This window comes from Mastomys coucha, unplaced genomic scaffold (genome assembly GCF_008632895.1).
Source record: "Mastomys coucha isolate ucsf_1 unplaced genomic scaffold, UCSF_Mcou_1 pScaffold6, whole genome shotgun sequence".
Taxonomy (NCBI): Eukaryota; Metazoa; Chordata; class Mammalia; order Rodentia; family Muridae; genus Mastomys; species Mastomys coucha.
In genome coordinates, this window is record NW_022196912.1 from 46311323 (window position 1) to 46324527 (window position 13205).

Sequence of the window (13205 nt, forward strand, 5' to 3'; positions counted from 1 at the left end):
GAAAGGTCCTGGCCACAAGAGGACTCCTCACAGCTGGAGGTTTTCTAGGGCCTGGCCTGATGACAGAAGGGGTAAGAGACTCAAGGGCAAAGGACACCTGTGAAGTGTTCACACAAAGCACTTGAAACATCTTGTCTGTGTTGAAAGGTCTCTAGCTGTGGCATAAAGAACTGTCTGTGGAGGCTGACAAGATGGCTCAGCAGGTAAGAGCACTGACTGCTCTTCCAAAGGTCCTGAGTTCAGATCCCAGCAACCACATGGTGGCTCACAACCACTTGTAATGAGATCTGACTCCCTCTTCTGGTGCGTCTGAAGACACTTACAGTGAATTACACTGGAGTGAGGGGGGCCGGAGTGAGCAGGGCCGGCAGAGGTCCTGAGTTCAATTCCTAGCAGCCACACACATGATGGCTCACAGCCATCTGTACAGCTACAGTGTACTCATACACATAAAATAAATAAAATAAATCTTCATAAAAAAAATAAATAGAACTGTCTGTGGGACAGAAGCCTGTGGCAGGAACACAGTACAGGGGTAGAAAGCAGATGTAATCAGCAAGGATATCCATACACTTCAGGTCCCTCAAGATGAAGGTGAGAGTCCTCATGTGCTGCCTGTGGAGGAGTGTGAGCTGGGAAAACGGAAAGCAATGCAGACTGCTTAATAATGGGTACCCATGGCTAGTTCCATAGCCCAGGAACTCAGTCCCAGGTTAGCACCACAGGTAGCTTTTATTTTCTTGGTTGCAAACTGGCCTGAAGGGTGGACTCCATCACAATGACAGAGCAAATTACAGTTACCCTTCATTTCAAATCCTCACTGAGGCCTGTCCAAAAACCATCAGGAAGACCTAGCCCTCAGACCCACAAGAGAACTCTAGCCCACACAGCAACTCTAAGCAAATGGCCCTAAAACCCAATAGGGAGAGTACTCAGCTGGGTAGGGTGGACATGCCCTGTGCTCCTTAAAGCACAACTTTAGACCACATCCAAATGACCTTGACTCCAGCACCACTTCCTCCTCTCCCTCTCCCTCTTCCTCCTTCTACTCTTCTTCCTCCTCCTCCTCCTCCTCTCCCTCCTCCTCCTTCTACTCTTCCTCCTCCCCCTCCTCCTCTCCCTCCTCTTCCTCCTCCTTCTACTCTTCCTCTTCCTCCTTTCCCTCTTCCTCCTCCTCTTTCTACTCTTCTTCCTCCTCCTCCTCCTCTCCTTCCTCTTCTCCCTCCTCTTCCTCATCCTCTTCTTCCTCCTCTTCTTCTCCCCACTCCTCCTCCTTTCCATACCTTTGGTGAAGAGGGTGAGGGTGCATGCCTGAGAAGCAGAGTAGCCCAAGTCTGAAAGGCACAGGTGAGGTAACAATGACAGCCCGGGTGTGCCTCTGGGAGAGAGGAGGAAGACTTAGCATGTGCAATGCTAACTGGGTGAAGGATAATGGACCACTACATCAGAGCCCATTCGACAGTGAAGGAGACAGACTATGACTGTCACAGTGTTCAGACCGGTGGAGGTGGCTATGGCATCAGCGGTCATACCATTAAGTGAAAGAGCAGGCGCAGACAGTATAACAGAGGGCATGCCCGTGTGCATGTGCATATGTTCTGACGTAAGGACTTAGCACCCTGGGTCCTCACTGTTTACACGAGCAGTTAAGAGAACTTCACACACGATCTAATTGTGTTTAACAGCCTCCTGTGGATTGTCTTAAAACCATTATACAATGCATTGCCAGTCCATATTCCATGGCCTGCATATTCCATTTTCCTTCTCCAGTAAAATGTGTAAAAGTAATAGAGCTCAGTCTGCATGATCATGGACACTCCAAACTGTCCAATGGTGTGTCACTCTTGAGCAATCTACCACCCCAGAATTGGGACAGCATCGCCAGTCACACAAAGTTACTAGGGCCCTGTTTATTCCATAGATCCATAGAAACACCAATACCTTTGTCTATTCTAGATGAATGAGTTAGGATGTGAATGGCCAATGGGAAGAATACTGTGTTCATCCTACATCTGTATGTACTGACTGCATACTCATTGCTGGTCTTGGAGGCAGACACCATATGCACCAAAGTCTACTGGATGGGGATGCTTCACTATGTCATGTGGATAGAATGTCTATCTCTGTTTTGTGGGATAGGGATCCCGTGTGTAGAGATGCGGTATCCTTCTTCAGTCAGCTTGATGGATGGACTCTGAGTCCATGTTGGGTCTGTGAGTCAGATCCTGCTTTCAGCCTAGGTTTCAGGTTTCTGTGTCCATCCAGGACCTGTGGGATGGGTCATAGTGTTCATTTAGGCATGCAGGGAGGACAGTGTCCATGCTGGGTATATATGACAAGGATGTTGTGTCCATTCAGGTCTATAGAGCTAGAAATATCCTAAATTTGTGGGACACAAATAACCTCTTCACCCCAAGCCTGTACGGTCCAAATGCTAGTACATCCCGGCTCTGTGGAAGGCACTATAACCATTCCATGTCTCTGAGGAAGATGCCATATTCCCCGTAGACCTGTGAGGACTGGACACCACATGCACTCCTGGCCTGTAGGGCAGAAGCCCTGCCTATCTCAGGCCTGTGGCACAGATGTCATTGGCATCCCATTTCTCTGGGTAAGGGCTATGTGGCTTGTAGGACTCAGATGCCATCGATCCAGGATTGGGAGACCTGACACTATATTCATCCTAGGCCTTTTTAATTATTTTTTTTTAACATCCCAAATGCTGCTCCCTTCAGGTTCCCCCTCACAGAGGCCCTCCCCCTTTCCCACCTTCCCTGTCTCCTCTGAGAGGGTGAGCTCCCACTGGGTATCCCCCTCAACCCTGGTGCATCAAGTCTCTGCCAGATGAGTCACATCCTCTCCCACAGTCAGGCCACAGCTTTAGGGACAGCATCTGCTCCAGTTGTGTGTGTGTGTTGGGGTGGGGGTGGGGGGATGCACATAGAGACTGAGCTACACCTTTGTGTATGTTCCAGGGGCCTTGGTCCATCCCACATGTGTTCTTTGGTCGGCAGCTCAGTTGCCAGAGAGAGCTGCCAGAGGTCCAGGTTAGTTGACTCTATTGGCCCTCATGTGGGGTTCCCACCCCCTAAAAGGCCTTCAGTCCTTCCCCCAACTCTTCCATATAAAAGTCCCCAACCTCCATCCAATGTTTGGCAGTGGGTATCTGCATCTGTTTCAGTCAACTGCTGGCTGGAGCCTCTCAGTGGGCCGTTATGCTAGGGGACTGTCTGTACGCATAACGGAGGATCATTAATAGTGTCAGGGATTGGTGCTTGCCCATGGGATGGGTTTCAGGCTGGGCTGGTTAAAATGGTTGGCCAGCCCTTCAGTCTCTGCTTCATCTTTGTCCCTGTATTTCTTTTAGACCGGACAAATTTGGGGTGGAAAATTTTGAGGGTGGGTTGGTGTCCTTATCCCCCCACTGGGGTGGAGGTTCTGCCAGCTGCCTGGAGGGCTACCGGAGGCGGAGGTGGCCTCTTCAGGTCTCAATGTCCCCACCGTTAGGTACCTGGGCTAAGGTCACCCAGCTTAGGCTGTCTCTGTGAGGAGCACAGACATAGTACCCCGGCTTGGTCCTGGTCCGTGGGATAGTCAGGACATCAAGTTCATCTGCGCGTGTGAAGCCCAGAAGCCAGTGTGGGCGGAGGACGCTGTGTCTGTCCACAGTCTGTGATGAGGATGAGCTCACCCCATTCTGTGGGGCTAACAGCGGGTCCAATTCAGGTCCGTGAGGAGAAGGCGTATTTGTCTCGGGTGTATGTGGAGGTCGCCTTGTCTATTCCAGGTGTGGACTGCAGACGCCCGAGATCAGCGGCTTCTGTGGGACCGACGCTGTGTTCACCTCAGGTCTGCGACGAGGATGCTGCGTTCACCCCGGGTCTGTGAAAAGCTGACCAAGCCCGGGCTGGGGGGCAAGGGTGCCGTGGGACCCTGGCAAACTCTCCCCGGCCGCCGGCTGCACTGGTGGAACCTACGAACGCTCCGCTTTCTGGGGAGTTTGGGAGAAACCAGATGAGCACTTTGACACGTCTTACAGAAATACATTAAAGTAATAACGAAAGTCGGACACTTTAAAAAATAAAATAAAATAAAATAAAGTAAAATAATAATAAAAAAAAAAAAACAGAACTCTCGCGAGAAGAGCTAAGCGCCAGGTTCGGACCTGTAGATCTCGCGAGAAGGCTAAGCGACTTTCCCGTCTGTGGGAAGCTGCGGACTCCTCCCGGCTGTTGGGATCCCGGGCGCGATGGCAAACCCGTATTCAGTCCGAGCCTTCCCTGTCAGCATCCCAGCGGTGATCATGGTAACTCGAAGGCTCTGAGGACTGGGCGGCGCCGGCAGTAGGTGGGGGTTTGCTAGGTCTAGCGTGAACGGCGCAGGCGCGGGCTGGCTGTCCCCGAAAGCCGCGCTCGGCTCAACTGAATGGGGGCAGATCCCGGGTGCGCACCGGCAGTCCGCTGGGGTCCCCAACACCAGTGCCCACCCTGGTGGGGGTCTTACCAGTGTACATGGCTTTCCCTACCAGTCCTGTCTTTCCGATGGGGCACAGAAGACGTGAGCGATACCCAGTTAAGGACACTGGACTCCAAGCAGTTCCCCAAGAGCTTTAAGGCTCCAGATACAGGAGCTTGTCTTGCCTCGTGGAGCCGTGCCCTTGGAAAATGGCATGGGAGGTCCTAAGAAGTCGGGACTAGGGACTTAGTATTAGTTGGAGACAGAATCAGAACGATTTGAGCCTTGGGTTATGGACTTAAGACCCCAAAGAATTGCTGAAGGACACTATCTAGCCAGCTGGGTGCTGCAGAAGTGTCGGGGACAGTCAGCTCTTGCAGGTTAGGATGGCTCTCAGTTCCGGGTCTTCATGCACGGAGCTTGGTGTAAGCAGCTTCACACATTCCAAGTCAACATGATTTTATTTAGTCTGTCAGTTTAGTTGATAATAACCCTTTAGATTTCACCCAATCAAAAGAGGCAAGTGGGCAAACGTTTCCAATCTGTGTGCTCAGACTTGAAAATATATAAAAATCTGTGAGTGTGTTTGCAATTGAAGCGTTGCTGTTTCCCGTCTCTTGCACCAGCTTGTCTGAGAGTTCTAGTGGTAGAATCTCCAAAGTCAACGGAAGGGACCGGTAGCTCCCACTACCCACAGGAAAGCAGTTCGCTACCCTCCAGGTTTCTAACGCTATATCCTCACAGGAGACAGACTGGACAGAGCCGTGGCTCCTGGGACTCCTCACCTTCCATCTGCTGTGCCTACTTCTCACATGCTTCTCCTCACAGAGGTATAAACTACAGATCGGGCACTTCCTGTGTCTGGGTGAGTAGGAGAAGCATGAATTCCTGTGCCCACTGTCACTGTTGTGATACTGTCCTGCGTTTGTTTGCAGTGTGTTTTCATGGGATTTCCCAAGCCTTCCATTCTATATGGAAATCATGAAGTAATCTTTGGACATGTTCTAGGTTGGCCGGTAAGGGTGCTAAACATCAGTACACTAAGATGTTGATTTTCGTATGCTGGCTCTTACACAAAGAATTCCTGCTTGAGTTCAGTGCAGCATGTCTCTCATGCAGATGTTTTCTTGCTAGGTTTAGTCCTATACTGCCTGCTTTAGAAATCAGACTGCATATTAAGAGAAATTCTATGGCTCGGCAGTGGTGGCGCACGCCTTTAATCCCAGCACTTGGGAGGCAGAGGCAGGTGGATTTCTGAGTTCGAGGCCAGCCTGGTCTACAGAGTGAGTTCCAGGATAGCCAGAGCTGTACAGAGAAACGCTGTCTTGAAAAACAAAAAAGAAAAAAGAGGCATTCTATGTATAAAATATTATTTTTGGTTAGTTTTAAAGATAATGGTTTTAGGAATTCTGGGAAGGGATTAGGTACTTGGAATGGAAAAAGATAGTCTTTATTACACAGAAACAGACACATAATAGAAGTCATGGTACTTGGCCAAATGAGGACATTCACTATTTTGGGCCCCTCAGTTAGGTCAAAAGGATACTTCGTAAAATGTCAGGAAGAAAAGATCAGCAACAGCTGGCTGGCTTAGGTCTGCTTGCCCAAGTGAAAATAAGTGTTCAGAACCCCTAAAATGGAGGGTAGGACATTGGGAGGAAGCTGGGTTACAGGTCAGATACCACAATCCACAGGAGCTAAGTGTTACAAACTGAGTGATTATAGTATAAATAACTTGATTTTTGTAGACACTGGAAGGACAAAAACAGTTTGCTTGATCAGTGGAAAAGCTGATTTTAGACAAAGTTAGTCGACTGAGAGGCAGGAAATGAGTACATACAGATGGTGTCCATTCTTCATTTGGATTTTTTTTTTTACCTGAAAAATTTTAGGGTTACACTGTTGAGCAAAATAAACTCCTTAAACTTAATATAGCTTCTTTGGGGAAGCTCAGATCCATAGAAGCTTTATAATTATAGTTTTGCCAGCTATAGTGATATTTTAATAAGAACTGAGATCTTACACTGGAATATCGGGGGTGGGGGGAGCTGAGTTCTGCAGGCAGAGTAAAGGCACTTAGGCATGGGAAGGCAAGAGGGCTGGGATGAGACCTTTGTACAGAGTTAATATGTACAGACGTCTCAAGGGAAGTGCCTTGAAAGATGGATCAACTTCCTAGGTTTAAGAACAATATGGCCGGGCAGTGGTGGCGCATGCCTTTAATCCCAGCGCTTGGGAGACAGAGGCAGGCAGATTTCTGAGTTCAAGGCCAGCCTGGTCTACAGAGTGAATTCCAGGACAGCCAGGGCTACACAGAGAGAGACCCTGTCTCAGAAGAAGAAAAAAAAAAAAAAAGAACAAAGTACTTGCAGCTTTGGAGAGGGATAACCACAGGCATTCTTGGGAAACTACAGACCCTGCTGTGGGCTTTTTATGCTTTATGTCTCATTAAAATCTCCCAAGAGTATAAAAACACTGGGATTACATCCTTCATCTTCACAAATGCAGAGGTGATAACGCTGAACTTTGTACCTGGATCCCGGCGGTGGTCCCGCCAGTTCAGTTTAGAGCAGCTTCATGGGAATTTGGTTAAGACCCTTAGCATGTTACATATGTGTTGATCTTTTTCTGATTCTTATTAAATGGGCATATTTTATAACTTCACATTCTTAGAGTCCTTACCACATCACAGTTAAAATAGAAATTGCATTTTTTTTTTTTTGGTATTCTGTTAAATTGCTACATGTAAAGGTGTATTATCTCACTCTGTAGTGATTGTAATTGGTCATGAAATTCTAACCTAAGTTTCCTATGTTTTCTTAGTAGTGTTAGTCTATTGCGCCGAGTACATCAACGAAGTGGCTGCAGTGAACTGGAGGTGAGGTCAGCTTCTCCTGCTCTTTACTCTGTCTTAGTTTTCCTCTGCAGTGGTCCTGCACATCGAACTTTCTAAAGAAAAACATGAAACTTGCAGGGAAATTGAGGACCCCAGGAATCGTGGCCACATAAATATTGAACACCCTGTACATATGGGTTTAGGCCTTAAGAAATAAGTAGTTACATACTTTGTTATTGTTGCTGTTGGCCAAAGACTAATAATTTTATTTATTAGAGTAGTTACAAGTTCCTCATTGGTGGTATGTGTTATTAAACAGAAATGCCAGTGCCACTTTTGGGATAGCTCTTTATGGTCAGGGAGGCCTTGGAGGCTTGCACAACAGTGAGAGATTTTAAGAATGGCAAAACCTTGTTGACTGTCCCACATGAGCTCTTAAGGTGCTGACCAATAAATTACAACCTGTGGGAAAACATTGGGAACATTATTTAGTAATTCTAGTTGCAGACTTTGGGAGGGGGTAATTTGAGAGAGTACTGAGTATGTGCTATTGTTCGAGAGGAAGTGGGCCTTTCTCCTGCCCTCTCCCCTGTCCACTTGGAAACAACTGTCCTCTACCTACACAGTGCCAGAGCTGCCACAGTTACTCCCTGCTTCCCTAGCCCCAACACTCACACCTAACTTGTCCTAACTGATCCTCCTGTCTCAGAGCAGATTACTCCCAATGTTCCAGTGTGTCCTTAGTCGCTCAGAGACAAGCACAGAACCGTATTGATGCCCATAGCCTCTGCTGTAGCACCTCCTGCAGGCCCACAGCCACCTCAAATTCATGTTGTCCCTTCTCCTGGTCAGTGTCATTCCGACCTCTCATCACACACATTCACATGCGTGCTGCTTTGTTTCAATAAGTCAGACCATCTGTGCTCTTTCTTCTCTCCAGAAGACAGGCTTCCTTCAAGACTGAACCTGTCTCTGCATTTCCTTGCTGTAGTCTATAGCTCATGTAGCAGCTTCCCAATCACTGTTTGTTACCGAGTCAATGAAAACAACTGTCTACTGTATTTGCACATTACCAACACAGAAGTGTCTACCCCTAGACAAGTCCTGTCCTCTACTGCTGGGCTTTTTACCCTTGGGCAAGTTGGAATCATGCGGCCTTCAAGTCTCCTCCACAGAATGGCAGTTACTTCACTGAGGTGCATGGGAGCAGGAAGCACCAGACACAGTAGTCTCTTGAGTAGCTATGGCAGGAATGCAACTCTGACTGTAATTTATGAGAAACATTAAAGCTGTTTCTGAGCTGTTTTGAGAACCCTCCAGTGAACCCAGACTGTTCAACACTGTTCTCCTGTTACCTTCCAGGACTGAAAAGTCAATCATTTTGTATTGTTTTGTTTTGTTTTTCCTACCACAGATTATTTGCCAAGTATCAGTACTTTGACTCCCGGGGGATGTTCATTTCTCTTGTGTTCTCAGCTCCGTTGCTGTTCAACGCCATGGTCATTGTGGTATGTATGGCACAAACGTGTATGTCCTGACTGTCTTCACTCGTAGGCTTGCCAGTTTTAATCACGACTCCAAATGATTTTTAGATTATGTGGGTCCGGAAGACTTTGACTGTGATGACTGACCTGAAGACCTTACAAGAGAAAAGAAAGGAGAGGAGAAGGAGAAAAAAGGAAGATTGATGCCGAGCTGCCACTGTGCACCTTGTTTGTCCTCCGACTTGGTTGTTTCCAGCTGGGAGCTGCACATGGCCCAGATGTCTTCTGTCAGCTGACTTGTGGTTTGGAAAAAGGTTCTTATATCTCAACACACCCCAAATGGTTTTTATAGTTTACTCTGTTTGGAGCCCTCCTAGAGCTGTTTCTTAATAGAACGGATACCGTCACCTGGAAGCATGTTGAATGGAACCCCTCCTTTCCGTGGTGGGAGCTTTCTGGTTCAGCCACATCATACATAGCTTCTCACCCGTTGCTGGTAGATCTCATTATGTAACTAGAGTTCACAAAGTTTTAAGTGTAGAAACTGGGAAATAAACGGCCTCATCCTGCTGGGACCATTCCTTGCTCCTCCTTCTGTTTCTAGCCTGTAGTGGTAGCTATCAGCTAAGGGTAGCTTTGTCCCCAGGAACTTTGATGATGCTGTCACCCCACAAGTGGGCATGGTACTTGTGTCAGTAGGATAGAGCCCAGGATGCTGAAATCCTACAGGGCACAGGTCAGCCCCAGCATGGAGTATTGCTGTGAATATGATGCCAGTAGTGCCCAGGCTGAGGGAGCAGTGGGACAAGTCTGGAAAAGAATGCAGTGTGTTTCAGTTCCCATGAAGCTAGGCCTTAAATAATTGAATTGGGGCTATGCCACTGGAAATGTTTTGTTTAAAAATATTAAGCTAGAATGAAAGCTGTAAAGTCAAGACTCCGTGGAAAATAGTATGTCAAATGAACCGTTTGGTTTTGTTTTTTCTGGATACAGAATTATAAATACCTGCATGCTCAGTGAATGGCTTGGCTGTCTCTACCCAGACTGTGACAAGTGCAGACAGTTCTTCCTGAGGGTCATATCTTGTGCAGTTGGGGGCTGGCGAGCGCAGCAGGGCGTATTGTCACCTGTGCCTCTGTTTTGTCAGACACCCTTGGTTTCTATGGAATCTGAAGCAATAAATCTGTAGAGACAAGTGTCGGAAACCCAGACTCAGAGACAGTATTTATTACTGGAAATGTTATACACTTTTGGCTTTAGTTTAAAGAAATAATTTGTGAATTATTTTCTCTATTTAAAAGGATTTTTTCCATTCTAAATGAAATATTCTTCAAAGTTCTAAACTAAAATCTAGTTAAAATTATTTAAAAGGTTAAAAGTAGATAGTTTGATAGACTACAGTGATGTCCTGAAACCCAGTTATATAGATTTTTAATATTTATCTGGCTTCAGGCTTTAACAGAAAGCCTATTGACTGACTTGTGACAATCTGATAATCCTATGGTTTGAGTTTGTGGCTCCTACTGCAACACTTAACCTGAATTGTGTTCACAGTCTCTTGATTTGGTCCACTTGATACTGAACAATGAAAGTACCAAAGAAAATAACATAGTGTAGTAAGTCAAATTTTGAATTTAAAAATCACACTGTTAAGTCATGGACATTGTATCCAAGGGTATACCTAATTGTATGTTTCTGAAATTTTCTGGTTCAGGATATTTGATCATTTTATGGTTACAAAGGTGCTTACTATAACATTGATTAGTTTCATAGAAAATAAGAACAAATTAGTCAGTTAGATAAATCTGAAACAATTGAGTGTCAGGTAGGTCTGGAGCTCACTAACCAATGCTTTCCCCTTAGGCCTTTGTGTCTGAGGCCAGTGATGCCGAGTGGGTCAGAGAGCGGTTGAGGTGGCTGAGTTCTGGCATATGTTGGTATTAATACCTCAGACTATGTAAACATGACTTTGACTTTTGGGCTTTCATGCCTTGTCTCTTTCTCAGTGGCTGTACATGTGCTTAGTTTTTGAGATAATTAAATGTTTGTGTTTTGTTTTGTTTTAATGAAAGTTTTGGATTAGAGAGAGGACTCAGTACTTTCCATTTAAGCATGAAGAGCTGAGTTTGATCCCCAGAACTCAGCATTTGCTCCCAAGCATTAAAGCTAAGTCCAGTTGCTTGATGGAAGGAAGGAATCGACACTACCAGTTGTCCTCTAACTATATATGCACATGAAACAAAGTGATACATTAGCCATTCCTGATGAACAACACCTGAAGTTGTCTTCTGGCTTTCATACATGCACGTGTGCACACTGGTACACACATAACACATATACAAATGTTTTGTGTTTTTGAAATTCACTCAGTGGCAAAAATTACACTTGGAGGAACTTCTTGATATTTTGTCCTTATATTAAGGAAAACCCTGCAAGCTGGAACTGTGAACGAGCAGTTGGGTTCAGTGCTACTCTGAGGATTTTACAGATTTGACCAGTGCCATGTTCACACTTCTGTAAAGGAAGGTTTACAGGCAATTGATGGACGGTGAACACTCACTCACTGAGTAGTTGTGAAAAGCACTGGAAAGGCCTAAAATAACCATTTTATACATTCCAACTCATGAAGCTTCATGTTTGTTGATTATTATGCTTTAATATACAATAAAATATATTTGATAATATACAATGTGCTTTCTCTGGTGTGTGTGTGTGTGTGTGTGTGTGTGTGTGTGTGTGTGTGTTTAGAATATAATGCTGAACAAGATTTCTCAGTGCTGACTTCTTGGTTTCTGCCTGTGACCCTCATACTGCTGGAAATACAATGCCACAAGCATCAAAGATCTATGAAGAAAGCAACAGTTATTAACATACTGTGAGAAATACTGTGGTTTAGGGTGGTGGTCATCATCTCTTCACAACACAACCTGTGAATATGAAGTGTTCATAGGCCAGAGACCATCAATGTGGGTATTGTGAACCAGTGGTTAAAGACAGCGCCTTTTTAGATGGTTAAGTTTATGCAGTTATCCTTTGGTACACGCAAGGAATGGAGTCTGGGATCCTTTCCAGATTCAAAATCCTCAAGTGCCCCAGTCTAACATACACTGGTATAACATCTGCACAAAATCCACACACATACCCAATTTAGTTTAATCTTTAGGTGACTTACAATATACAATCCATAGAAAACATGCAAGTTTTTGCTATACTTTTTCAAAAATAATTTTCAGAACAGCCTCATGTTCAGCATAGGTGGAGTTTTTCCCTTGAACATTTTCTGTCCAGCACGGCCAGAATCTGAGTACGCAAAAGCTTGGTTGGGCATTAGCAGTGTTCTGGAGAGAAGGCAAGGAGTGCAGGAGGTTCCTATCAGTGTGTCGTGTTTTAAGCAGTTCCAGGGACCCTGTAGGATTGGGACAAGCTGCAGGGAAGCTTGGGAAGCTATGGGAAGACAATGGGAGACCCAGTGTAGGGTGGGGCCTAGCCAAGTCAGCAAGAAGCCCCGCCCAGCAATTTACAACCTGAGGGACCCCAAATCCCTGAAACCTGAAAAGACTGTCATTCCTGAGTGACACAGATGCCCATGACAGTGTTGTTTAAAACAAAAGCAGGGCCTGTGTTGTAGGCTTTTCTGCCCTGAGTCATCTGAGAGGAAAAGGAGGGGAGGCATGAGGCAGTTTGCAGGGACTTAAAACCACAGATTCAGGGTTGCTTCTGATGCAGACATGGATGGGGGAGTGGGTGCCATGCGCTCTGGGGAAAGAGACCAGGTGTTTCTCACTGCACAGCAAAAGCATGAAGCAGATGTGGATAAGTGTCAGTTGGTAGGAGGCAGTGAGGCTGCTAGAGCCATGTCTGCAGCAGGAAAAAGCATGTCCAGGGTTAGGCCTGAAGGCAAGAGATGCGGCTTCTCAGGTGAAAGGAATTGGCCCTTGAGTAAGCAATGCTTCAGGCACCTAGCCTTGGCTGGAGTCTGCTCCATCGATGTAGGGCTAGAATTGTAGCCAATGGGACACCTTGTCCAGCAGGCTGTTGTTACCTTACCCTCTGCAGACTTTATTTTTTTTTTTCCATTTCTACTACCTATTGAAATTGTGGTTCATCTAGGTTTCTCTGTATTTGCCTTGTAAAGTACTCAAGTTACCGATATTGGAAATTTCTAGGTTACATTTTTTTATATAGAAATATATAAAATGTAGCAGGAGATGAACTCCAAATTGAAAGCGCAAACAGGTGCATTCTCTCTCGCAGGTGAGGAGGCCTCTGTAAAGTGTCCAGCATGGCCACTGGCTCCAGAGCTCACAGTTTGTCCACCTTCAGGCTGCAACCCACCTGTCTTGTGTTTCAGGGTCTCCTGTAAGCTGCAGCAAAGCCACAGCTCTGTTTATATTGATTCCAGTTGCTGCTGATACATTGATCTCCTGTTT

At 46.0% G+C, this 13205-nt stretch overlaps 1 protein-coding gene across 2 annotated transcripts; it reads left to right on the top strand.

Moving 5' to 3' along the window:
• The first annotated feature begins 4172 nt into the window (after window positions 1–4172).
• Tmem18 (transmembrane protein 18) lies at window positions 4173–11457 on the top strand. 2 transcript variants are annotated; one of them, XM_031356800.1, is made up of 5 exons: window positions 4173–4306; window positions 5200–5320; window positions 7279–7333; window positions 8706–8799; window positions 8884–11457. In XM_031356800.1, exons 1-5 carry the CDS (start codon window positions 4250–4252, stop codon window positions 8977–8979), a joined length of 423 nt encoding a protein of 140 aa, XP_031212660.1. In that variant the 5' UTR covers window positions 4173–4249; the 3' UTR covers window positions 8980–11457. The 2 variants fall into 2 exon arrangements, with proteins under 2 accessions (XP_031212660.1, XP_031212659.1); XM_031356799.1 differs by lacking the exon at window positions 4173–4306 and adding an exon at window positions 4406–4571.
• Window positions 11458–13205: the final 1748 nt, after the last annotated feature.

What these genes read in the sequence shown, in the direction of transcription:
- Tmem18 (XM_031356799.1), top strand. Translation starts at nt 4,512, where the DNA reads ATGGCTTTCCCTACCAGTCCTGTCTTTCCGATGGGGCACAGAAGACGT. An exon ending in GAAGACGTGAGCGATACCCA is followed by an intron (nt 4,572 to 5,199) that starts GTTAAGGACACT and finishes ATATCCTCACAG; the next exon opens with GAGACAGACTGGACAGAGCC. An exon ending in GTGGCTGCAGTGAACTGGAG is followed by an intron (nt 7,334 to 8,705) that starts GTGAGGTCAGCT and finishes TTCCTACCACAG; the next exon opens with ATTATTTGCCAAGTATCAGT.